This window comes from Ochotona princeps, chromosome 2 (genome assembly GCF_030435755.1).
Source record: "Ochotona princeps isolate mOchPri1 chromosome 2, mOchPri1.hap1, whole genome shotgun sequence".
In the NCBI taxonomy this organism is placed as follows: domain Eukaryota; kingdom Metazoa; phylum Chordata; class Mammalia; order Lagomorpha; family Ochotonidae; genus Ochotona; species Ochotona princeps.
Genome location: NC_080833.1, coordinates 15,624,545 through 15,649,460, shown reverse-complemented (window position 1 = coordinate 15,649,460; position 24,916 = coordinate 15,624,545). Strand labels below are relative to the sequence as shown.

General features: G+C 58.0%; 1 protein-coding gene across 2 annotated transcripts in view; it reads right to left on the bottom strand.

The window, feature by feature from the left end:
• Positions 1–3,093: 3,093 nt before the first annotated feature.
• The window catches only part of EPHA8 (EPH receptor A8), a 30,045-nt gene continuing 8,222 nt past the window's right edge, over positions 3,094–24,916 (bottom strand). The window contains exons 3-17 of one of the 2 annotated variants that reach the window (XM_058676601.1): positions 20,701–21,364; positions 14,749–14,904; positions 12,820–13,155; positions 10,646–10,770; positions 10,401–10,563; positions 9,289–9,382; positions 8,623–8,690; positions 7,828–7,992; positions 7,547–7,732; positions 7,351–7,412; positions 6,331–6,540; positions 5,581–5,730; positions 5,282–5,472; positions 4,913–5,080; positions 3,094–4,765 (exon numbers count right to left, since the gene is read on the bottom strand). In XM_058676601.1, the coding sequence (XP_058532584.1) occupies positions 4,651–4,765; positions 4,913–5,080; positions 5,282–5,472; positions 5,581–5,730; positions 6,331–6,540; positions 7,351–7,412; positions 7,547–7,732; positions 7,828–7,992; positions 8,623–8,690; positions 9,289–9,382; positions 10,401–10,563; positions 10,646–10,770; positions 12,820–13,155; positions 14,749–14,904; positions 20,701–21,364 (2,853 nt within the window). In that variant the 3' untranslated portion in view covers positions 3,094–4,650. The remainder of the gene's footprint in view (positions 4,766–4,912; positions 5,081–5,281; positions 5,473–5,580; positions 5,731–6,330; positions 6,541–7,350; positions 7,413–7,546; positions 7,733–7,827; positions 7,993–8,622; positions 8,691–9,288; positions 9,383–10,400; positions 10,564–10,645; positions 10,771–12,819; positions 13,156–14,748; positions 14,905–20,700; positions 21,365–24,916) is intronic. The other variant, XM_058676605.1, reaches the window with a different exon arrangement.

Sequence of the window (24,916 nt, the reverse complement as noted above, 5' to 3'; positions counted from 1 at the left end):
TCATTTTCCACGGATAGGGCTGAAGACAGGAGCCAGCAGCTTAAGCTGAGCCTGGCCTGTGAGTGGCAGGGACCCAGGCATTTGACCCACCTGCCTGCTGCCTGTCACAATGTACATTAGCAGGAGGCTGAAAAAGGGATTGGAATCAAGACACAAACTCAGGGACTGTAATACTGGGTGTGAAAAACTTAGCCAGTGTCCTCACTGCCAGGCCATCGGCTGCTCCTTCCCCGCCCCCACCCCCCGGCTCTTTATGGGATTTAAAAAATAAGTGATGGGGCATGGCATTGTGGCACTGTGGGTTAAGCAACTTCCACCATTTGCAATGTTACCCTCCCATAGTGGAACTCCAATTCCAGACCTGGCTACAATGCTTCCAGGTCAGCTTCCTGCTAATGCGCTTAAGAAGGCAGAAGATGGTAGCTCAAGTACTTAGACCCCTGCAACCTACATGAGGAGGCCTAGATGGAGCTCCTGGCTCCTGACTTCTGTCTGGTCCAGCTCTGGTTGTTGCAGCCATTTGGGGAGTGAATCAGTGTATGGAAGTGCTTCCCTGCCCCTGGTCACTCTTTCAGATAAATAAATCCTGTGTGTGCTCCAGTGTTGTCATCACCTGGTTAGGCCTTCATGCCGCTTTGATCTCTGTTTTAAAGGTTTGTATGATACCTGGGAAAGCAGTGGATGACTCAAAGTTCTGGATGGAATTCCAGGCTCCAGGCTTCTGCCTGGCCCAGCCTTGGCCATTGCAGTCATCTGGGAAATGAGCTAGTGAACGGAGGATTTCTCTCTCACCAACCCAACCCCCGTAACTCTAACTCCAATAAATCTTGTTCTTTTTTTAAAATAAAAATGCTTGCCTTAGTGTGCAATATCGGGTATATTCCTTTCTCATTTATATTTTCAATCCATATTATATTTTGGAGACGTGTTTTTATATCCAGTTTATCCATTGTAACTGTGGTGGATTATTTGCTTGTAACTTTTTGTAAACGTTTAAATATTTTCACCCGCTTCAAAGAGAGAGAAATCCAAGAGAGGAACCCAGAGCTCCACCCTGTTCTCCCATGTGGGTGACAGGAACCTAACCACTTGAGCCATCACCTGCCACCTCCCAGGCAGAGCAGTAGGGGGTTGGATCAGCAGCAGCACGGCAGGGACTTGAACCGGCACTTCCATGTGGGATTCTTAGCCCACCGAGCCACATGGCAGCCCCTCCCTTGTACTTTTAAAGCTGTTTATTCTAATTTCCTGCTGAGAGACAGGTGGCTTTCTGTTTTCCCATTACCTATCAATGTGTGACGAAGACCCTTGCACGTGGATCTTTGCATGGGAGTGAGTTTCTCTAGAATACTGTAACATCCTGTGTAGGTGTCCCGTTCAGGACTCCCCACCCTTTGCACCCTGGTTGCTCACAGCTCACAGCGGCTGTTTCCTTGGAGGCTTCCTCCCCCATGGAGTTGTACTGTTCTCATCTTCCACGTGCCACGCCACTGATTGAGTGAGACAGGGTACAATGCACTCACTCCCTTGCCTCAAGGCAGCGTTATCAGCATTCCAAAGGTCCCTGTGGGATCAGATTGGAACTAATCTCCAAGCATTTCTTCCCATCTTATCTGCTACCCTCCTCTCTCATCTGAGCACTCTCCCTTCATAAATCACTTGCTCTAGAGTGTCTGTCTGCGATCCCACTTAGGAAACCCAAACGAACACGGCACATGTGAGTGGTGGAGTTGGCTTGGTGGCAGATTTGCTCATCTTAAAATTCACTCAGCATTTTCAAATTGCTCTCCAAGTACTTTTGCCAATTTACACTCCCACCAGCAGTTTATAAACACTGCTATCTCCCCCACACCTTCATCAGCACTAGGGTCACACAAGGATACCTCAAACACTGCCATAGAAATGGAACTAAAGGATTTCACGTGACGCAAAAAAACAGAGAAATGCGTGCCTAGGAGGGGTTTTCAAAAAGTTGGTGGAAAACATGTATTCTAAAAAAAAAAAATTCACAGGTTTTAAAAATTTTGGCACCAAAATAAACCTGTCACTTTTTCTTCTTTTAAAAAAAAGATTCATTTATTTTTATTGGAAAAGCAGTTAGATTTACAGAGAGAAAGAGAAACAGAGAGAAATATCTTCCATCCACTGATTCACTCCCAAGTGGCTGCAATGTTCAGAGCTGAGCCGATTCAAAGCCAGGAGCCAGGAACTTTTTCTGGGTCCCTCACGTGGGTGTATGATCCCAAGGTTTTGGGTCATCCTCTACTGCTTTCCCAGGCCACAAGTAGGGAGCTGGATGGGAAGCGGAGCAGCCAGGACACAAACTGGCACTTGTATGGGATGCTGGCTCATGTAAGGTGAGGACTTTAGCCAACTGAGCCATCATGCCCAGCCCTAAACCTGTCATTTAATTGCATCTTCCATAAACTTTCTCAAGTCCTCACATGGACTAATTATGCTGGTCAGATCAATGCAATGTGCTACACTGTCCATGTGGGCAGTCAGCTCATAGGCTCCTGCGTGGCTGCAAGCGGGAGGTGCCATTGGCAACCCTGCAGTGAAGCTTGGTCCTCTCCACGCCCTCAGTGAAGTGGGAGCCAGAACATGGGCCCTGGTGGTCCTCCATTCGCTCACCGGCATCACCCCAGGGCACCGTCCCAAATGTCTGCCCTGAAACCAATGCAGCGGGTTCTTTTGTCTCCTGCCAGGCCTCTGGCACCATGTCCCAGCTCCTGCACCTGCACCCTGCCCTGGACACCAACGACACGGGACACTACCTGCCCTGTCCCACAGCACCCGAATCTCCCAGGAACCCTGGGTCCTGGAGTTGTCCTCCTCTGGGGTATAGGATGGGGGCATCCTTCCTCTCTGAGAGAACTCGAGGCAAGCACCCCATGCAGGTAAGCACCTGGGCCTCTGGGGGTGCTCCCAGAGTCCAGTCAAGCTGGGCTCTGACTCACTCCACCCCCACCTTAGCAACCTGACTTGGACACTCAGTTTCTTCACAATCCCACCTTCCTGGGCAGATGACGGAGGAAGGGTTATGAATGGGATGTCAAGAGGATGTGAGTGAAAAAACTTAGGACACACAGGCAAAGCTGAGGCAGAATTTATTGTTGTTGAAGGAAAGAGTTCCAGACTCAGGATAGGGACCCCTGGCCCCCTCATGGGTTGGGGAGCCAGGGGGTCATACTTCAGCAGGTGCCAGGCCCACTGTGTCCCCCAGAGCCCAGAAAGCAGGTGAGGCGGGAGACGTGTTTCCCACTTCCATAGGAAGGATGAGCAACTGGGCTGTACAGTAATACACCGAGGAGGGCAGGGCGGGCTGCAGCTCCCCGAATTATTGCGAGAGTGAGTGGGGGGAGGCTCAGTGCTGGTGTCTCCACGGGAGGGCTGTGCTGGCGGTGGGCAGGGGCTGGGGTCCCAAGGAGGGGCTGGGGCCTCCCTCTGGAGCCTGCGCAGGGCGCCCTACCTGCCAGACTATCCTGGGAGGGACCTTCTCATCCTGGGTGCTTTGTATGTGCTTTGAGGACCATTTTTGCATTGTCGAGAGTGAGGAAAAAAAATATTCTGACATGATAGAAAACAGATTATTTATATACCCTGGTGGGCCGGAAGGGGAAGGGCCAGTCTGTGAGGGGAGGGGCTTCCTGGGACCCCTCCACCCCCAGCTGTCCTTGTGGGATGGAGTGGGTGTGAGGCAAGAGACCTCAACCCTGGAACATGGTTGCTGTGTGGCCTTGGCCAAGACATACCCACTGGGTGGACCCCTGTCCCCACGGGTCCAGGGAGCCATGGGGCTGAAAAGTGTGGATCCCACTGTCGTGGAAGTGTGGTCAGGGCCAGGCAGTGAGAAGTTGGCCAGGGCTTTCTGAGTGAGGAGACCTGGGTCGTGGAGGAGGCGTCGGAGGCTGGGGCCAGTGCTGGGCCCCTGGCCCCTCACCAGGAGGCCAGGTCCAGCTGAGGGCGGCTCATAGGCTCTGCCACATGCCGGCATGAAGGCTGACCAGAGCAACTGGCCAGGAACCCTGTTTTCCTGTGAAAGCAGTAGGAGGGAACTGAGGAACTGAGGTCGGGAACTGAGGCTGTTCCCGACCTGAGGAACAGCCAGGGGGTGGGCTCACCCAGCTGGGGATGAGGGCCGGCCTGGTGCTGGTATGGTTTATGAGGGGCCCTGACTCTAGCCCCCACCTGCATGGCAGGTGGCCAGGAGCCCAGCCCCAGGCCCATGGGGGCACTGAGACCTGCATGGCATCACACCAACTACTCTGCCCAAATACCTGTCACGACCCTCATCCGTGGTCATGCCTGCACTCTCCCAGTCCTAATGGGCCAGCACGCATACCTGTGCTGGGCAGACGTGCACATGGTCACGGATGGATCCTGTGGGCCCCTAGGGTCTCACGATAATCCTCCCCCAGAGTGCACACCCATGTGCACACCGGGGCAGGTGAGCCTCTAAGGCCCAGGAAGAGAGACGGCTCAGCGCCGGCAGCAGGTTTCACAGTCAGCCAGGCCCCAGGGCCCTGCCCACGTGTCTGAGTGCCACAGCTCCTGAGCCTGTGGCCAGCAGGAGGCGGGACAGAGACCCAGGGCCAGGCAGAACGCTTGCAGACCCTGCACACCCAGGGATGGCTGCTGCGCTGCAAGTCAGAGGTGCCGACGTGGCCCCTGGGTGCTGCTCAACTGGGCCCTCATAGTCTGGATGCTGCCCAGGATCTTCTTCTGGTGGCCCATGAGGGTGATGCCCAGGGCACGCACGTCCCTGCGGGGAAGTATGGCAATGATGGCAGTGGCGGTGGTCTGCCAGCAAGACACGGCTGTGCCCAGCCCCTGGCACTGCCATTCCCTCCCTCCTCCACACCACGGCAGAGGCCCATCAGCCGCTGCAGCTGCCACCGCCATCACTTACTGTGCGTTCATACGTAGCACCATGCCCAAGGAGGAGTAGCCCCCAGCAGCGAAGTGGTCTCGGTAGCGGCCCATGCGGATGGAGTCCAGCCAGTCCCCCACCGTGAGGCCCCCGCCCCCACCTGCTCGGAGGTCAAAACAGCTGCGGGCGAAGGCAGGGGGTGGGCACCTAGGGCACAGGGGTCTCGGTCAGTGGGGGACCCTGACACAGCCTCCCTCAGCCTCCCTCCTCATTCAGTGGTGGGCAGAGGTTTGCCAGGCAAGATCCCAAGGAGCCAGCTGGGTGGAAGAACCAGGTTGAGGTGTGGGCCTGGTCAGGCGTAGTGCTGCCCTGGCAGCTGGGTCTGTGGTGCTGGGTGAGCTGTAGTACCTGCTGGTTGTGGCCGTGGCCCTGAGACTCTCGGGGCTGCGGATTAGTGCGTCAAGGACGCTGACGATGTGGGAGAAGCGGGGCCGCTGGGCACGATCCTTGTGCCAGCAGTCGAGCATGAGCTGATGCAGGGCACGGGGGCAGCCCATGGGTGCTGGCAGCCGGTACCCCTCCTCCACCGAGCTGATGACCTGGGGGCAGGACACAGGGTGGACTCCCACCGTCCTCCCGCCAAGGCCCTCCCCACAGTGGCTCTGCTGTCCCGCCCTGGGCAGGGGATGAAGGTGATCCTCACTTACATCCCGGTTGGTCATGTTCCAGTAGGGCCTCTCCCCATAGGCCAGCACCTCCCACATGACCACTCCGAAGCTCCACACATCACTGGCCGAGGAGAAGGTCCGGAAGGCAATGGCTTCGGGAGCTGTCCAACGGATGGGGATCTTCCCTCCCTGCTAGGGGAATGGGGGGCATGAGAGGGGGTTGGCTCCCGGGGCTGTTCTTTGGGGTTTTGTTTCCCAGCTCAGTCAGGGTGAAGCAGCCGCTTCTGTCCAAGACAGCCTGTTGTTCTTGGGGGTGGGGGGGAGTGGGAAGGAGCCTCAGAACTGTCATGAAGACCAAAAGCAGCAGTAATGCAGAGGGCCTGGCACACAGCAGGTGCGCAACAGTGATCAGGCTGCAGGTCCATGCCTGGGCAGCGGGGAGCACAGAGGAAGGCTTAGGGGCTTTCTAACTCTTTCTTTTCCTCTTCCTCTTCCTCAGTGTGCAGGTGGTCTGGCTTGGGCCAGGCCCATGCCACCTCTTGGCCTTCCAGCGGCCCCAGGGCACCTGCCAAGAAGCCTGGTTTGCAGCCAACCCTTCAAGATGGGGAAATGTGGCACCAGCATCTGGAGCTCCCGGTGTTGAATGGCTACATGGTGACCAAAGGAAAGCAGGTGGGGGCGCGTGCTCAGGGTGCGAGGACACACCCAGGTGAAAGGCAGCATGGAAACTGCCGCACTTGGGGTCCCAGCTGGGCGAGCCGCCAGCAGGCAGGGCCACGAACAGCATACCGTGGTGGTGTAGGCGGCCTCTGCATCATCCTCCAGCACCCTTGAGAGTCCAAAGTCTGACACCTTGCACACCAGGTTGCCGTCCACCAGCACGTTGCGGGCGGCCAGGTCACGGTGCACGTAGCCCAGGTCTGAGAGGTAGCGCATGCCGGCACCCACGCCCCGCAGCATGCCCACCAGCTGCATGATGGTGAACTGCCCGTCATGGGTCTGCAAAGGACATGGCTCGGCGTGGGCTCCAGGAAGGCCCAGTGAGGCGCTCAGTCCCTCTGTGTGCTTTGTGTGGGTGGAGGGGCTCTCAGGGATCTATGAAGTGCTGCAGTGCTGGGGTGCTCTGCAGTGACTCTGCCCGTGTGCAACAGGGTGGACACTGGTTTGGAGGGGCTCAGCCTTAAGCCCATGAGTGCCCAAGAAACAGGCCAGGTTGGAGCCCTTCCCACCATTCTTGTTACGCCTCCCAGCTGGAGTTGTGAGTGTGGGGGCAGGCACCCCTCTCAGCCTGGGCAAAGGCAGAGGACCTTGGGGAGCACGGCAACATGAATGGTGGGGTTGAAAGGAGGTTTGTCAAATGACAACAGCAAGAAATCTCAGTGAATGGAGCCAATGGACATTGGAAGGGTGACATCATCCTTGGATGGGTGAAAACAGCAGCATTTCAGAACTATCCAAGCCACCTGGACAGAACCTTGGAATATGTACACATTGAGACTCTGGGTTGATATGAGGTGGCGGCTCTTCATCCGTGGGTACTGGGACGTGTGGAAAGTCATGAGTGGTTTCCCTCTTTGTCTTTCCCCTTCCCCCAGGAACAAGAAGAAGAAACAGCAAATTTGGAAGCAATGAGTTCACCCAATTTTCCCTAAACCTCAATCCTTCCCATCCTGATCAACCATGTAACCATTATTAACAATTTTTTTAAAAGGTGGTTTGCTTGGCACACCACCAAGACCTCTCAGACACATCTCCCTCACCCCAGGAACCTGGGTGGGGTAGGTGTGAGGGGTCTGACTCAACACGCACCCTCAGGAAGGCGTCCAGAGATCCGTTCTCCATGTACTCGGTCACGATCATCGCCAGCCGGCCTGGGGAGTGTGAGGAGGTAGGGGGGCTCTTGGTGGGGAATGCACAGAAACCTCCAGGGCACACCCCTCCCCAGGAGCTGGCCCAGTGCCGGGCTCTCCCCACCTTGGGGGTGACCCTAGAGGGAGGCACCTACCCCGTGTGACTACGCCTTCCAGGCGAATAATGTTGGGGTGGTCGAACTGGCCCATGATGGAGGCCTCGCTCAGGAAGTCCCGCCGCTGCCTCTCTGTGTAGCCGGCTTTGAGGGCCTTGATGGCCACGGGCACGTCCCGCTGCCCTGGCACCCGCAGCCACCCGTAGCAGACTTCCCCGGACTCACCTGGGAGGCAGGCAAGGTAGTGGCACCCCCATAATGTCCTGGCCCTGGCCCCCTCTCCCACCCTCCCACCCCTCCCATCCCTACCCGGGGCTCACCGGAGCCAATGATCTTCTCAATGTGGATGCGGGAGGCCTCGATCTCCCGGGTGAAACCACGACCTGCCCGGCCCGGCTCCTCATAGTTGTGGGGCTCTGCATAGAACTGGGGCTCTGGCAGCTTCCCTGGGGGGTGATGCAGGGGCAGGAAGACGGGTGGGGGCGCTGAGGGGCAGGGGGAGGTGGTGACAGGCCTTCATGGGGGTCCAGGAAGAATTCCCCTCTCCCAGCATTCCCTGGACCTAGGGTCATCTCTTGGGGGTCTACCTAGCAAAGCAGGAGTCTCTGCAGAGCAGCCCTGGGGGGCTCTGGGGACTTGGCAGCAAGTGCGTCTTCTTCTGGGGTCCCTGCCAGAGTCTTCGAGATCTTTCTAAATCATTCTGGATGGGGATGTGGTCCAAAAAAGGCTGCCTGCTCCTAAGTGACATCCTGATCGGTTCCAAGGGGTTCCCTGGAGGACTGTTCTAGAAGGATTGTGTGGCTGCCCCTGGGCCCTATAGAAACCAGTGCCAGAACTGATACCAGCAAGTGCTGGGGTGCAGGAATGGAGGGTTGATGGTGGGATCCTCATGTTCCCACTGCTTTCTGGGTCAATCCTGACAACTTCTCTGTAGCCAGGATTCCTGTTCCTCTGGCAAACCCACATACACAATTTTGTGCCCTGCCCTGGGAGTCCATAGCCTGGGAGAAGGCCTTTCACACTGCACCTTGGGGGCCAGCCATGTGACCCTGGGCTCTGGCCTCCTCCAGGGGTGCCCTCTTCCTTCCTCCCCCCGACCCGGGACCCGGCCTCACCCTGCCCGCTCTGGTAGTGCATCTTCTCCTCATCCGAGTCCTGGAAGGCCTTGCTATAGCCACAGTGCCTGCAGGGTGAAGTTATCGCATTGACTGAGGCCCGGCCTGCCCTCTGCTTCTGGGCCAGCTGAACCAGCACAGTCATGATAGTCACAAAGCACTTGGCACAGACAATCGTCCCTTCCAGCAGGACCTGTCCCTGCAGGCAAGGGCTGCAAGATGAAGGCTTACACACCCGGTCCCCTCTCTGCTCCTGGCCGGCCCTTCTGCCTCCCAGGGCCTCGGTGTCTCCATCTGTCATGTGAGCTTTCCAGTTGGCACATGTGGAGGCTGAAGCCGTCCCTCAGCACCCCCTGACCTCTGCCTCCCCTAGAAGGCATGGCCGAGGGGCAGAGTGACAGAGAAGGTGGACACCGGTTTGACAGGCCCCAGCACTGCCACCCATCAGCTGTGTGACTTTAGCAGGTGACCTCACCTCTCTGCTTTCCAACATACCCACCTGCCAAGTAAGGCCAGCCTCTCGACCTCCCTCAAGTAGCACTGGAATTATCTGAGATGGTATGTCTGTACGTGAGCTGGACCCGGGCGCATGGAGAGCACTGCCTGGGCACAGCTGGGAGCAGGCGGAGGGGCTCGGGGCAGCCGGGGAGGCTCAGGACCACCCACCTCTTCTTGCAGATGAGCAGGACCAGGAGCACGACCAGACCCGTGATGAGTGTCAGGCAGATCCAGACGATGGTCCGGGTGTCGTAGCGGGGCCCTGTGGGGGAGCCAGGTCTGGAGGCCAGGCCCGCAAACCCTGGGCCAGAGACCAGCCCTCTGCTCCCACCCACGCACTCCTAAGCTTCCCCAGGCTCTGCTTCCAGGTGGCGGGGGCAGGGGGGACTGTGCAGCCTGGGGAGAACCAGTCTGCTTCTCTGAGCCAGAGGCAGATGAGCTGAAAACGCCCATCCGTGCCGCAGCTGCTCTGAGTGTGACAGGATGCAGGGCGCTGAGTGCGGCACATCTGGTCTCAGTGGCCCTCCTCACTGCGCTCCCAAGGCATATCCCAATGTCCCCTGCAGATGAGACACCTGGGGCTCAGAGGACTGGCTTAAGCAGTGGGGCAGGTGCCCCAGGCCTGATAGCCTGTGTGGGCGCCCAGGTGCATGGTGGCAATCATGGTAAAGAAGCTGACTGGCTGGAGACCGGGCAGGGGAGAGTGAAACCTCCAAGTCAGTGAGGTCTCCCAAGCTGCCGATGACCCGGATCACCCTCAGGGCTTCCTGGAACCCAAACACTGTGGTTCTGATGAAGAATGAGCTCTTCCGGTCCCAGGCTCCCAGGGAATAGGAGTGGAATGGTCTTTGAGAACGAGCCTGGAGTTCATCCAAACTGCTCAGGTTCAAGCCTTGTTGTTCTGGATCACCCTGGACAAGCCAAATCCCTGCTCTGGCTCTCATTTCCTTCATCTATGAGAGGGGGACACGGAAAATACCTGCCTGCTTCACTAGGTCCTGGGACCCCTAGGAAGCTAACCTGGTTGTGGCAGGGGCACCAGGAGACCCTGAGAAGGAGGCGCCAGCAGCCAGTGGCTGGCACTGCTTCCCTGAACCTCACCTGTTCACCTGCGGAAAGGCTGGCAGCAGCTACGCTTGGTGAGACAGCCAGCGGGAATCCCATGCTGGCACCGGCCTAGGGCATACTCATCTCCCTGTTTTGCCCCAGTGAGCTCCTGGCATCTCCCTTTCCCAGCACCCTTACCTACCCTTCTTACCCACCCACCTCCCTGCACTTACGGGGTTTCCCAGTCTCCACCTCCATGGCCTGGCTGAAGCGGCCACAGCCTGCCGAGGTTCGAGCTCGGACCTGGAACACGTAGCGAGTGCCGGGCTTGAGGCCCGACACGGTGGCGCTGGTGGTGACGGCCTTGAGCGTGGAGTAGCTCTGCATCTCCTTGTCCTGTGCAGAGCCAGGGATGGGGTGTGGTTGTGGTCAGCAGAGGTCACGCCCCTGTCCCACCCCTAGGCCCCGCCCACGGTACCTTCTCATAGTACTTGATCTCATACTCCAGGATGATGCCATTGGGCTGCTCCGGCTCCTGCCACAGCAGCGAGACGCTCGTCTGCCCGGCCCGCTCCTGCCGGATCACCACCACCTGCGATGGGGCTGGGGAGGCGCCCGCCCGGTCAGGGCGGCCGGCACTGACTGGCTCCATTCTTGGGCTGCAGGGCCTTGGTTGGAGCTGGTTGGGGTCTAACTGGCCAGCAGCTTCCAGGAGAGGGGTGGGGAGTGCTCAGGAGCAAAGAGGGAGGGGAGAGAAAAAGGAATGGTCCCTTGGGTGGGGGCCTGGGGTCGGGGCTGGGCCAGGGAAGAGGCCACATGAGCTCAAGGCTTCCCCCAGTCCCACTAGGGCAGCCACCCACGCCTGCCTGCCCTACCAGCTCTACCCTCCTCTTCAGCTATCCTGTTCTCCCAGCACCCCTGGGAAGCACTGACTTGGACACATGCTCTGTCCCTCGGTCTGTGTGAGGCTAGCAAAGGGCCACATGTTGCCCAGCCACCTTGGTCTCAGTGAAGCTCACAGGAGATGTGTGCACATGCGTGCACAGGGAATCATCTGTTAGAGCAGGACGGGAGGGGTTCCTGCCACAAAGTAGCGGGTGTGGACAGAGTCAGGGCTGGGCATGCAGGTGGTCATGGCATGATCAGTGGGACCTGCTGGTGCCTGGACACAGCAGGAGGGAAAATCACAGCTGAAATTGGGCTTTGGGACTTGAGGAATCCAGGGAATGGTGATGCTGAGCCCTAAGACCAGGTCTGGGGGAGTTGCAGGGGGTGTGGCTTGCTTTTCCCGCATCCCAGAGGAGGTAGAAGAGAGTGGTTGCACCGATGACCTAGGCTGGGGGTCGTACGCATGAAGGTGGAATTCAAAGCTACTGCCCTGACCAAGTCATCCACAGAGATAAAGCTGGCAGAAGAAAGAAAGGTGGACTGGGCCCCAGCCCTCTAGGGTCACACAGAGGTGGGACTGGCAAGATGAAAGAGGAGTAGCAGCTAGCTGGGACAGGAGCACCTAAACCAGGGGTTCCAATGGAGGTGGGGCAGAGCAGGGGAGATGGGCATGCTGCCTGCGGTCACCTGGGGACATGGGTATCTGCAGAGGGGGGTCAGGAGGTGCCGAGCAGGGCAGCAGAGGCAACCCCTACAGGAAAGAAGAGTGGGGCTCGGGGCAGGAGGAATGTAGGCTCAAGCGAGGGTCCAGCTGTCTTTAACAATGAGGCATACCAGATGCTACCTGGATGGACCAGCTGGGCACCTGCCTCGGGGCCCCAAGTGTCACCAGGTAGACGGGCAGGCTTTAAGCACCAGGTACCGGCCCTGCTTTTTTCACTATGTGGCCAGCACCTGGTAGAGTACTCAGTAGGGAGTGCGTGCCTGGTGACTTGCTAAGGCAGGCAGCCTCAGGGTGGACAGTGGCCAGGTTCAGAGAGGGCAAGCCTGGGCTACAGCAGCAAGAGGCCTGCTGGGCTGGGTTGCAGCCAAGTCCTGGGTCTGAGGGTTGGCTCTGCCACTTCTCAAGCAAGTGAATGGCACTCTGGGCTTCCTTGTTCCTCTGTGATGTGGTGGGAGGGGCACACATTGGGCTAGGCCTGGGGATGTTGGGGCATGGGCAAGTGTGCCCATCAGAGGGGACACTGTCCCGGGCAGGCCCCAGGGCCTGGCTGCTCTGCTTGGAGGCAGAGGTCCCAGAAGGCATGCCAGAGAGACCAACACCCCTGCCCGCACCCTGGGGGCCACAGCCATAGAGGGGAGAAGGTTCTCCTGAGTGGCTGTTCTTGAATGACATTTACTGAGCATGTTCCAAGCGGCAGATGCAGGGACAGGCAGCTGAGTTTCTCCTTTGTATGCCTCTCAGGGGCACCTAACACAGGCATTAGCATTCCTACTGAAGCAGAGAATGAATGTTCTGGAACCCAGGCTCATGGCAGCCAGGCCGGTCTGCCTCTACACTCCCGGGGAACCTTCCCTCTCAGAGATGACCTTCTGCTTCTGCAAGTGTAGGAGGAGGCCTGTGCTGGGGTCTTGGTGAGGAGGGCAACTGCTTGCCCACCCAGCTAAGTCCCATGCATTGCTGCCATCCCTAGATGGGCCTGGGCCTGGGGAGGGGTGGGTGTGTGTGTGGGGGCGGGGGGACGATGGAGTGTCTCCTCCTACCTGCCTGGTTCGTGGTGATGTTGACCACGGCGGCCCGGCGGGGCTCTGGGCTCAGGTCGGAAACGCCGTTGACAGCCTCGATCCAAAAGGAGTAGTTCATGTGGGCCAGCAGGTTGGCCACCAGCAGGCTGGCTTGCACCAGGCTGGTCTGCTGGGGCACGAAGCGGGGGCCGCTCCCGCAGGCCTCGCAGTGGCTCAGTGCCCAGGGGCAGCGGCGGCACACGGCGTTGTAGGTGATGTCGCTGCGGCCGCCTGGGTCCAAGGGAGGGGCCCACTCTAGGGTCACGGATGTCCCGTTCACACTGGAGATCAGGTTCACGGGTGCTGAGGGCGGCCCTGGGGAGGCAGAGGGGGCCGGGGCTATGAGGGGAATTACCTGATCTGGCTTAGTGCCTCTCTTCCGATGAAGGGTCCCCCAAGGGAAGGCCACTCTGTCCTCTGAAGCCCCAGGGCTGCGATTGTCTCTGTCATCAGACTGGGGTCACTTAGACCTGAGAGTCAGGCCCTGGGTACAGAAACCTTCTGTCCAAGGCAAACCACAGGGGTGCTGGGCTGTCACTCCCCACGATTTCCCCAGAGTGGGAGAGAGATGGCACAGAGCCACCTAGGCACTCATGTCCCCTCCTTAAGTCCCTGTGCTGGGTGTCACAGAAAATGCCCCAACACTCATGAAGGGATAAGGCAGAGGCCCAAGGGAGCCCACCTGGGTCTGCCCTTGCCATATGAGTAGAAGCCCCTCCCTCACCCCAAATGCCAGTCCCAGCCCTCAAGTCTGCACAGCACCAAGTCTTCGGAGGGAGAGAGCTGGGGCCATCAGGTAGGCACAGTGCAGGGGTGGGGCTGGGGCTTGAGCTAGGAGGACATGGGGAGCTGTGGGGACTCACATGGGATCTCAATTCCAACTTGGGACCCAAACAGGGAGTTTCAAAACAGCCAGATGTCAGAGTTGCAGAGTCTGACCACCTGAGCCGATGGAAAATTTAAAGGGCATGATGCTAAGAGCCTAGGCTTTCAAACATCTCTGTTTGATGTTTGATATTTCAGAATATCTCTGGAACCATAGGCAATGCACAGGGGCATCAGAAAGAAACCAGAGCCCAGCCTGTGGCATGTAAGTGCCCAGGAGCCGGAGCTGGGGCTGCCACCTTGCCACACAGCTGTGCCTCTGCTCCATGGGCCACATACACAGGCAACACACAGCACTAGGCAGGGCAGGCACAGGGGAGTGTGTGCAGTCACACCTGGCACACCTGGGCATAACTATGCCCTTTCCCCCTCCCCTGTGGGCAGCCTGAGTGGACTATGGCCCCAGCTGGCCTGGAGTGGGTGTGTGAGCAGTCCCTCCTGGAGGGAAGCAGAAAGGATCTATCCACAGGGGAGGACAGGGCATGTGTGTATGCAGAGCCACGCCCTCGTGGCAGCACACACTGCACCGTACAGTCTTGCAGACACTCACAAACTCCCTCCAGGGCCAGACGTGCCCCCCACAGTCCCAGGTGCACACACCATGCAGTTGCCTTTGCAGGGGTGAACAGCTGGGGACACACATGGTCACACAGCATTGCAAGCATCAAGGACACACACAGATGTGCACACACACAGAGCACATGGCACACGCTTTAGCAGTGCCAGCCAGCTGAATCAGGATGGGTGGAGGGGGTACTTCTGACCCACCTTGTTCACCCCAACATGGCGCTTCACTCTCAGGTCAGGGGGTCAAGGCCTGCTCACAGGTGACACACAGCTCAGGGCTGGGAGTTCAAGGAGGTCAAGGCTGCTGCTGAAGGATCAGAGGTGTCCTCCCAGTCCAGGCTAACCCTTGGCTCAGCCAGGTCAGTGGGACCTGATTTGTCAACAGTGGCAGGCCAGAGTGTGGGGTTCTGGCCCAGTGTTGACCTTGAGGGTGCCGGGGGCAGCGTTGGTACTCACTGGTGCAAGCTGCAGATGGTGGGTCCAGGGCTGCGCGGTAGTAGCTGAGGTCACAGCGGCAGGCCTGAGCAGCAGGGGCTGCAGAGTGGCTGTGTGGGGGGCACCTGGCACACAGCTGGTCCCCTGGGGCTGACTTGTAGAAGCCCAGCTCACAGGCTGCAGAGGAGAAGGGGGCCGCAGGCAGACCAGTGGGTTTCCGTGGCCAGCCTCGGCAACGGCTCCCAACTGACCTGAGGTGTGACTTCCTGGCAGGTCCCAGGACACAGAGGGGCAGAACTTCGCCAGCACCCAGTGCCACCCTCAGGTGCAGGTGCAGGTGCAGAGAGGATCGGTAACTTATACAGGGCTGTGCAGCCAGAGGGGTCGGCACTGAGCCAACTCAGCCTCAACTCCCCCAGTCCCAGAGGTCCCACTTCCAGTCTCAGATTCTGTCCTTCCTGGAACACTGAGGTCCTTGGGCAAGACCCCAACCTTAGAGGTGCAAGGGACGAAACCCCAGGGGGTAGACATGTAAGTAGGAAAGGTATTGAAAAAAGCAGTAGGCTTCTCAAACATGGGCAGGTATGGAACTGTCCCCACCACAGATGGCCAAGGTGGAAGAGCCAGGGCCTGGGAACCTGTATTTCATAGCTCCACAAGCTCCTCCTCTCCCAGAACCTCACTGTACTCTCCCTTTCCTATCCACCGCTACCCCCTGCCGTCATGGCTGCCACTCCTTGTCTCCTGTCTGACCCTCTCTGTGGTCGCTGTCACCGCCTGCTCTGTGGCTCCCCTGGACAGTGACAGCAGCTGTAGGCAGTGAGGCCGTGCATGCTGTTAGATGGTTTAAGGGGGGAGTTGGGGTGCGCCCTACCAACAGCCAGTGGCATTGGAGAGGGGAAGGCACAGTCACCAAGGCCATGGCTGTTTTCAGGAGGCAGATGAAGATAAGAGATGGTGAAGGGTAAATGAGGCAAAGGCTGCCCTCCGGAGGTGGCCAGGATGTTGGCGTTGTGGCCAGGCAGGGAATGGGGCGGATGCTGGGCTGCAGGTGTCATAGGCGTCTCTACCACGCACGTTTTGCTCTCCTCCTGCCTCTTAAGCATCCCCGCCCAGAGCCTAACCAGGACTACCTGGCTGCCAAAGTCTTCCCCGCCAGCCCCAAACCCACCTGGAGCCTGCCACTCCTCTCCCCCATCCTTAGGCTACCCTGATGTGCTAGGCACCCCTTGGCCAGAGCAGGCTGCTCCTGGCCTCGGGCCTTCTGCACCTGCCAGGCCTGCCTCCTGGGGCGCCCTTCTGCCCTGTCTATCAGCTGGACTCCTCTTTCCAGATCTATTCTCACTGGCCCTTCGAGGAGGCCTATTTGAACCTCTCCTTCACACGCCTACGAGTAACCACTCCTCTCTCTGCTGTGGCTGTTCCTGTGGGCTCGCGACTGTGTGCATGACATTGGGTCTGCATTCACGGATCTGTGTGTACGATTCTCCTGCCCTGGGGCTGCCTGGCCCATCTCCCAGTCCCCAGCACCTGACACAAGCTTGCCCCAGAGTCCAAGCTGTTCACCCATCATTATCTGCTCTGGGCACAGATGGAGCCCAGGGGCTCTGGGGCAGGGAACAGGGGAGGGGTGGCCACTGCCACCCAGCCAGGCTGCTCCCGGTTCTGTCCCTGGCACTGAACTCTGTGGGAAGCCTCCAAGGACTTGCTCTCCCTTAAAGTCTCATCTGGGGTCCTGGGTGTGTGTGTGAGAAGCCCACTGCTAAGCACGGTGTCTGGGACCTTGCCCTCTCCGCTACAAGACCAGGCAGTGGGTTAATCTGTCCAATAATACAGATGCTAGAGGATACCAGAGCCAGGAGACACGGCAATAGGATGTTTCCGACGAGATAGGGGAAGCTGGGGAGCTATGAGGTGCTGTGGACAGAGGAGGGGCAGGGAAAATAGCTCCCCCGCCCCCGCATCAAGGTCTCTCTCCCACCCCGAAGGCTCAGACTTAACTCAGAGCTGGGAGTCCTGGCCGAAGAAAAACTGTGACCCTGCTTCCTGCTCCCAGCAGCCCTCTGGGGGGCCCAGCCCTGGGGTTGAACTCACTCACCCACTCCTCCTCCACCCTGGGAGCCAGGCAGGGAGTGCCCTCAGAGGCGGCTTGGCCCTTGCTCAGCAGGTATCTGCTGGATGCGTAGTGTCCTGCATGGCAGCCCCCCTCACTGCGAAGATCAGATCCACAGCACCCAGCATGGCAGGAGCCACAGCCCGCAGGCTCCTTTGCGTATTCATTCCTGCACCTGGCCTTTGGGGAGCTTGACGTGAAGTAGGCTGGGATGTAGCCTGGCCTCAGGGCAAGGCACAAAGTCCCGTGTAGCTCTGCGGTGCAGGGTTGCAGCCTGGGCATCTTCCCTAGCTCGACCCCTGCCTCTGTGAGCTCAGTGGCACTGGGCCTGGGGCTGTGACTCAGTTTCCTCATCTGGACAATAACTGCATCCCCCTCCCTGCCCTGTGCTGTCGTCAGGGAGCACAGGTGAACCAGCTCCAGCACATGTGACATCATGACAGCATGCGGACCAGACTCAGCACAATGTCTGCATCCCAGTGCCCAGGCTCCTGGCCACACCAGAGGGCAAGCCAGCCCCAAGGACCCTCGGAGCCAGTGCCTGTCCCCACTGCATCTGCACGACGTCCCTGGGCTCAAGGATAGTTCCTGAGCTCTGTTGCTCTCAACCCGCAATCCAAGCTAATGCCTGCGTGGCCAGGTTAATCCACACAATGGAAATAAAATAATCTTTAATAAGAAGACTAATCACAGGCCCTTAGGGAGCTCAGGGTCCTGGTGGCTGGGCTGGGGATGACGGCTGAGACAGACGGAGTGGCTCTGGGCTGGATTCAGGCCCTGTGTGCTGCCCCAGGGTGCTTCTGCACCAGGCTGCGGGCCAGGAGGGGTGGCTGCCCTGCGAGGGCACCTTGCCCAGGCGCCCATCAGGTTGGCAGCTGCCTGCAGCCCCAGCCTCTTTGCTGCTCTCCCCGGCAAAGTGCTTGCGACTTGACAAATACGGTGTCCGCTGGTGCACGCGTGGAGGAAATTAATGCTAAATCAGATTTTAAGCACAGCCAGAAAGGCACAGGAGCCCGTTGCTCATGTTCCCCTCCGAAATGAGCCTCTGATATTTATAGAAAGACGATGAGGGCCGCAGGGGTGATTTATATCCACACCCAGGTGACAGGAAGGACCGTCACTGCGATGACTCCAGTGGGGGATGCTCTGAGAGCCGGGAGGAGGTGCGGCCATGCTGCCGGGTGGCCATGTGGTTGGGAACTGGGCGCAGTGGGTAGCTCTCTAGAAGGGAATCTGCAAGAGCTGGACTCCAGCCACCCCTGCCTGCCACTGTGTGTCCTTGGGCCGGCCACTTGGCTTCTCTGCGCTTCCACGTCCCCACCAGCTAGCTGGCATTTTTCCATGGGTGATCTCGTGGGGATCCTTGCCTTAACTGGCTTCATCTGTAGCATCCAGCATGGCCTGGCCACCTTTAGGGGCAGCTCTGAAGGGTACAGCCAGCAGGACAGGATGTGCGCGGCCTGACCCCTGTCCTGCACCTTAGGCTTCTGCTGCTTCTCCTGGCCCTGAAAGAAAGCGGAACCATGGCTGGGCAAGCCGGGCTCTCCCTAGCTCTCCTGTTCACAGCTCTGGCCGGACAGAAATCCCCAGTCTGAGCAGGGAGGGTCCCCTGCTGGAAGGAGTGGCCATGGGAAAGCACCCCTTCTTAGTTCCTCCTGAGTCTTGGGCTCCAAGGAGGACACGGGTAGCGTGGGGCTGCTCTCACGGGGAAAGCCACTCTTCCCAGGCAGGTGATGTGGGGTTCTGGCAGCCCCAGCTGGGCTGGGAGGTGCTGTTCCTCGAGAGCGTGCAGACTGGTATTCCCCTCCCAAAATGTGCTGCCTGCAGAGCACTGTGAATTAATATTTTTCATAAAACTTGTAATTATCTCGCAACTGGCATAATTACGATGCATTATGATTTAAATGGAGAATTCAAAATCCGTAGCCATTCCCTGGCCCTGGCGCCGCCACCAGCCCTTTGTTACTCTCTTTGAACGGGTGGGTGGAGGGGAGCATCCCACGCTGAGGTCTCCAGCAAACGCTCCATCTGCCTGTAGACCCTGGGTGAAGTGTCCCCAGCTCTCCCCAAGGGAGGCCCAACTCCTCAGTCAGGGGCTCCTGTGTGACAAGCCACACTTGCTCCAAACATCTAGAGCAGGGGCCGGGGCTAACCTTGAGCAGGTGCACACAGGCTGGCAGGGGGTTCCAGCTCATGTGGTGCCAGATCCTAAGGGTCAGTACAGGCTCCAGGGAGGAGGACAATGGGGGCTCAGGGGAGGACTCTCAGCTCCAGGGTCTGGGCTCAGAGCCTGACTCCACTCTGACGGGATGCCCCCAGGGACATGGGCAGGTGCTCAAGAAAAGGAGTCACGGGGCACACACCATACAAGAGCGCTTATCAGAGCTGGTGCTATGGCATAGCACACTAAGTGTCCATTTGAGGTGCCAGCATCCCATATGTCCCAGCTGCCCCACTTTCCTTTTAGTTCCCTGCTATGACTTGGGAAGGTAGCAGAGGATGCTCCAAGACCTTGGGCCCATGTACCCACGTGGGGGACCAAGAGGAAGCTCCTGGCTTCATACTGGCCGAGCTCTTCATTTCAGCCATTTTGAAACTGAACCAGCAGGTGGAAGCTTTCTCTCCTTCTCTCTGGAGTTCTGCCTTTCAAATTAAATAAAAGACCTTCCCCAAGGGCCCAGCACATTTTCACCAACCACATAGGTCCTTTCCTCTCCCCATGAGAAAGTCCCTGCTAGGCCAGGGACAACACAGACCCAACCTCAGGTCCCCGCTCTCGCTCCCCACCAGCTGGCACAGAACACCACCTCTTGCACCTCAGTCTCTCTAGGAGTAAAGGCAAACCGTAACATCTCCCTTATTACATAAACCAGTGGTCTGAGGCAGGAAGTGGCCCATTGTAAGCTGCAAAGGCCACGGGGAGCAGAGTAGGAAGCAGGGAGGCACAGGGCAAGGGTAGCTGAGAGAGGACCCATGGGAGGCTGACGGGCTGGGCAGCCAGGCACACAGGCCCATGGAGGGTATCGCACATCCAGAAGCAGAGTGGGATGAGGGACAGGGTCTGGACTCAGCGTGCACTGAGGACATCTTTCCATGGGCTCTGGTCTCTCTGGTCCTTGCAGGGCAATACCCTGCCCCTTTCCCTCCTCAGCCCAGGGTCACCAAAGGCTTCAGCAGCCAGGCTTCGCTGTGCCCTGTGTGGCTGAGCTGCTGTGTGTCCTGCCCCTGGGGAGATCGGGAGAAAGCAGGCTGAGCCCAGCACCAGCTGGGGCCCCAGCTGGCCAGTCAGAGCTCTCTGTGGGTCCTGCTCACGCACGAGGAGCCGCTGGCTGCACCCTGTGGGAGCCTGCACTCTCCTCTGCGCCTCTTACTTTGGAGCAGGTGTCATGCCGGTGTCATGGCAGGGAGCAGGCGCCATGCCAGGTTCTCAGCCATCCCTCTCTCCCTCTCAGGCCCTTGCCTATCCTTTCCATGGCTCCCTGGGTAACTGCACAAACACATGCAGGCTGGGTCAGTGCCAGGACTGACCAGGCAAGCACCGTCCTCTCTGGGCGCCCAGCTCCTTGCACCTTCCCAGAGCTCCCATCCTGTGCCTTGCTTCCAGTTCGCCCCCAGGGAGTCGCTTAGAGCTCTCCAACAGCACCTGTCACAAGTCAGTCCCTAACCTAGGACCTGCGCCACGCAACCTGCCGGCACAGGGGTCCCTGAGCTGTCGCCCAGTCCCCACCTTGGGCTGGCAAACATTCATATGGATGGCCTGGCATATCTACTGGCTAAGGATCCCTAGGGCTGTGCATCCTCCCAGGTGACATGGTGCCGCGGACAAGGCAACAGCTCCCGGCCGCGCATGCCTTGCTCACCCACACAGGCGTCTCGCCGCTCCTCGTAGCCGGCGCTGCACACGCACTTGCCAATGGGCACCAGCCACTCGCCCTCGGCACTGCAGTACATCTTGGGCGTGTCCCGCTCCTCCGAGTGCCGCACACACTGGCCTCGCACCTCCACCAGAGAGGAGGAGTCGGCCCCGGTCACCGCCTCCGAGAAGGCAGCCAGGTTGCGCACCATGGCAGGGCACTTCTTGTAGTAGATCCGGAGAGACAGGATGGCGAGGCAGGCGCCGATGTCCTGGAACGCCAGGTAGAAGCCGCGCTTGCTGAGGGGGCCCACGCCACGCACCTCGGTGTTGAGCTTGAGCCGACGCACACCCAGGTCAGCACCTGTGAAGCTCTCGTCGGCCGCAATGGTGTCTATTTTGAGGAACTGGCTCTCCTGGGTGCTGGAGCCCAGGTCCCGGTCTGACTCCAGGTAGTAGAGGTTAAAGGTCTCCTTGCAGGTGCCCAGCACACCAGGCATGCTGTTGCAGTCGCGTAGGGTGAACTTGATCTCAGCGTAGACGCGCCGGGCACCGTCACGGGGCACCCAGCTTGTGCGTAGCCAGTTGTTTTGGTTGGGGCTCATGACGTTGCACACCTGGTACGTGTGGATGGGCTGGAAGGACTCGTCTACCTCATTGATGGAGTCCCACTGTGGGAGAGATTATAGTCGCTCAAGGGTCAGCCCAGGGACTTCTTTGGCTGACCACCTGGCTAGGGCCACGTGTGCTGGTGAGGCACAAGCTCCCCAGATCCTGGGGGAGCTGACCTTCTCCTGGATTCTGTCAGCTGCTAGCTCCCAGGCACCTGCAGCCACGACCTGATAGAATGCCACGGGCCCCCTGGGAACAGTAATGCAATGGATTTTTCCAGAGGAGGAAATGCAGACAGAGACTTAGGTCTGCGGTCACCCAGGCAGGGCCCGAGAAGCCTTCATAGGCACAGGCCCACCTGCAGCGAAGCCCCGGCCTCATTCCTGCCCTGCCCTGCCCGGAGGGGCTGGATGTGCCTGCTGAAGCCAGCAATCCGGCTCTCCAAAGCAGCTGCACGGGGGACCTACATGGGTGCTCCCCGAGTTTGTGGTGGGGTCACAGTGCTGTGCACCTGGCAGAGACCATACTTGGAAGTTCTACCTCTTTCTGTGGCAGCGGCCACACAGTCCAAGCCTCTCCTGAGACACTGGGCGGCAGCAGCCGCAGCTCCAGGAGACACCACTGGCTGTAGCCAAGCTGGGATGTGAGCTGCAATAACTGTACTCTGGCACTTTGACCCCGGATAACTTCAACATACGAGGGGTTTTGCTGGGATGTGGCATCGTTACAAGACACGGGCACCTGGGTAAGAACCAGGGATTCACTGTTGGCACCACTGCAACCTCCAGCAGCCCGTCCTGTCTGGTGCTGGCTGAGTGACCCTCTGGTTGCCACTCCCTCCGCCCTGCTGCCCTTGCTGCCCCTTCGCCCTGACCTGAGGCTCAGGAATGAAGGCTAGCCAGACCGCTACTTCTGCAGTAGCAGGCAGCGGGAAAGTCAAGTGTGGTCACCCTGGTCCTGTGGCCGGTTGCACCTCAGCCACCCAGAAATAATGACTCAAACGCACCCTCAGCGCTGTCAGAGTGCAAGGGCAGCTCCTGCAAGAGGAGAAAGCCAGGCAATGTGTGTATCCCAGAAGGGATGCGTCCACAATATGTAAAGAACTCCTGAGTTCAGCAACAACATAAGCAATTGGATGAGAAAATGAGCCAAGGGCTGGCAAGTGCATGGCAAGGTGCTCAGTGCATTAGCAGTCAGGGTCCCGAGGAAGGCTACCACCAACACACACACACCGTGGGTGATATGGAACAACTGGAACCCCAGTCCACTGCAGTGGGATCAGGAAATGGCATGGCAGTTACTCAGAAAGTTAACTTGGACCAGCAATTCCACCTGCGGCTGTGCCTGCCCCCGACGGGAGAGCAGAGCCCTAGAGACAATGGAACATCGTGCACACAGCAGCTGAAACGTGCAAGTGGCCCGGATGTCCACAGGCAGGCTCAGCAGGTGATAGGCACAGGGAATGGACATTCTCCCACCAACAAAAGAGAGGAAACTGGGGCTGCTGTGGTGGCAGAGTGGGTCAAGTCATCCGTTTTGGCACCTGTTCAAGACCTGGCTGTTCCACTTCATCCTGATCCAGTTCCCTTGTGTCCCTGTGCATGACCTGGAAGCAGCTCTGGGTCCTGAGCTCCTGGCTTCAGCCTGGCACAGCCCTGGCCATTGCACGCCTTGGGGGAATGAACCAGCAAATGGAAGATTTTTTTTCTCTCTCTTGCTCTCTTCCCCACTGCATCCCTCCTTCACTTTTTCAAATTAATGAATTTTTTTTAAAGGAATGAAACTCTACAATGGTACAAGATGGATGACCCTGGGCACATCGGGTGAAATGATGTCAGCAAGATATGAAAGGACCAGCATCGAATGGTCCATTAATGTGGGCGAGCCAATGGAATGCGACTCACAGTGACAGAGACCACAGGGAGGGCAGCACCGGGGGAGGGAGGACCAGGAGACACCACACCATTCCATAACTTCAGTTTGAAAAGATGGAGCACATACATACAGCACTCTGTGTCACTAAAAGTGACTACAACGGGGCTAGCACGATGGCTCCCTTGGCTCATCCTCTACCTATAAGCACTTGGATCCCATATGGGTAATAATTTGTGTCCCAGCAGCCTCGCTTGCCATCCAGCTCCCTGCTTGTAGCCTGGGAAAGCAGTAAAGGAAGGCCCAAAGCCTTGGGACCCTGCACCCAAGCTCCTGGTTCCTGGCTTTGGATCAGCTCAGCTCTGGCTATTGCGACCATTTGTGGAGTGAACCAACGGATGGAAGATCTCGCTATTAAAAAAAAAAATCTAGCTTTCCAATAAAAATAAATATTGTTTTGGTCCCAACGCCATAGCCTGGTGGCTAAAGTCCTTGCCTTGCATGTGTCAGGGGACCCTGCACCTGTGTGGGAGACCCAGAAGAAGCTCCTGGCCCCTAGCTTTGGATCAGCTCAGCTTCAGCCATTGTGGTCACTTGGGGAGTGAATCATTAGTTGGAAGATCATCTTCCTCTCCGTATATCTGACTATCCAATAAAAGTAAATAAATCTTAAAAAAAAAAAAACCTTGAAGCAAAAGCAGCTGTAATGTTAATTTCATGTGCATCTTATCACAGTAAAACAACAACAACAGACCAGATATGGGCCCAGCATGATGACCTAGTGGCTAAATCTTTGCTTTGCAAATGCTGTGATCGCATATTGAGTGCCGGTTCGTATCCTGACTGCTCCATGTCCCATCCAGCTCCCTGATTGTGGCTAGGGAAAGCAATCAAGGACAGCTCAAAGCCTTGGGAAGCTGAGCCATGTGAGAGACCTGGAAGAAGCTCCTGGCTCCTGGCTTCAGATCGGCTCAGCTCCAGCTGCTGTGACCACTTGGGGAGTGAATCAAAGGATGGAAGATCTTTCTGTCTCTCCTTTTCTCTGTAAATTTGCCTTTCCAATAAAAATAAATAATAATAATAATAAAAAGATAGACCAAGGTTCTTCAAAAAGTTCATGAAAAATGAAATCACAAGGTAAAGTTTATTTTGACACAAAAAATATTTAAAAGGCATGCAGTTTTCCCAGGTTACACATTTTCTGTGAGCTTTCTGGAAAACCACTTGCTTCCATGAATTTCAACAATTTCTCAAATGCCTTCACATCCTAGAATTCCTGCCTGCCCTCCAGTGCCTCTCGGTCCACCAGACAAGGGGGTACAGGTGGTCCTGGGGACCACGGGAATCCAGTTGGCGGGATGGGGGTGCCTGAGGCCTCTTGGGCGTGAACTCCTGCTGTGTCACCTGCCAGCCTGGAGCTGGGACGGAGCGGGAACCCTGTGCAGGGACAGGGAAGGCCCAGACAGTCCTGGCCTCCTGACAACATGCAGGAGTCAGGGCAGAGGCCAGGAAGGGGCTCCTCCACAGAGGCCCTGCCCGGGCTTCTCTCCTGAGCAAACACCCTTGAACCTTTGATCGAGGGATTCTGGAGCCCTGTTTGTGACACCCTGGGGGGCTCTGAGCTGGGCTCCTAAATGCAGAGACCACCTGTGACAGACCACAGCCGTGCCGGCCTGAGCCTCAGCACCATGTCTGTACAGCAGCACTCAGGCAGGCCCTACCTTCACGAGAGGGCACAA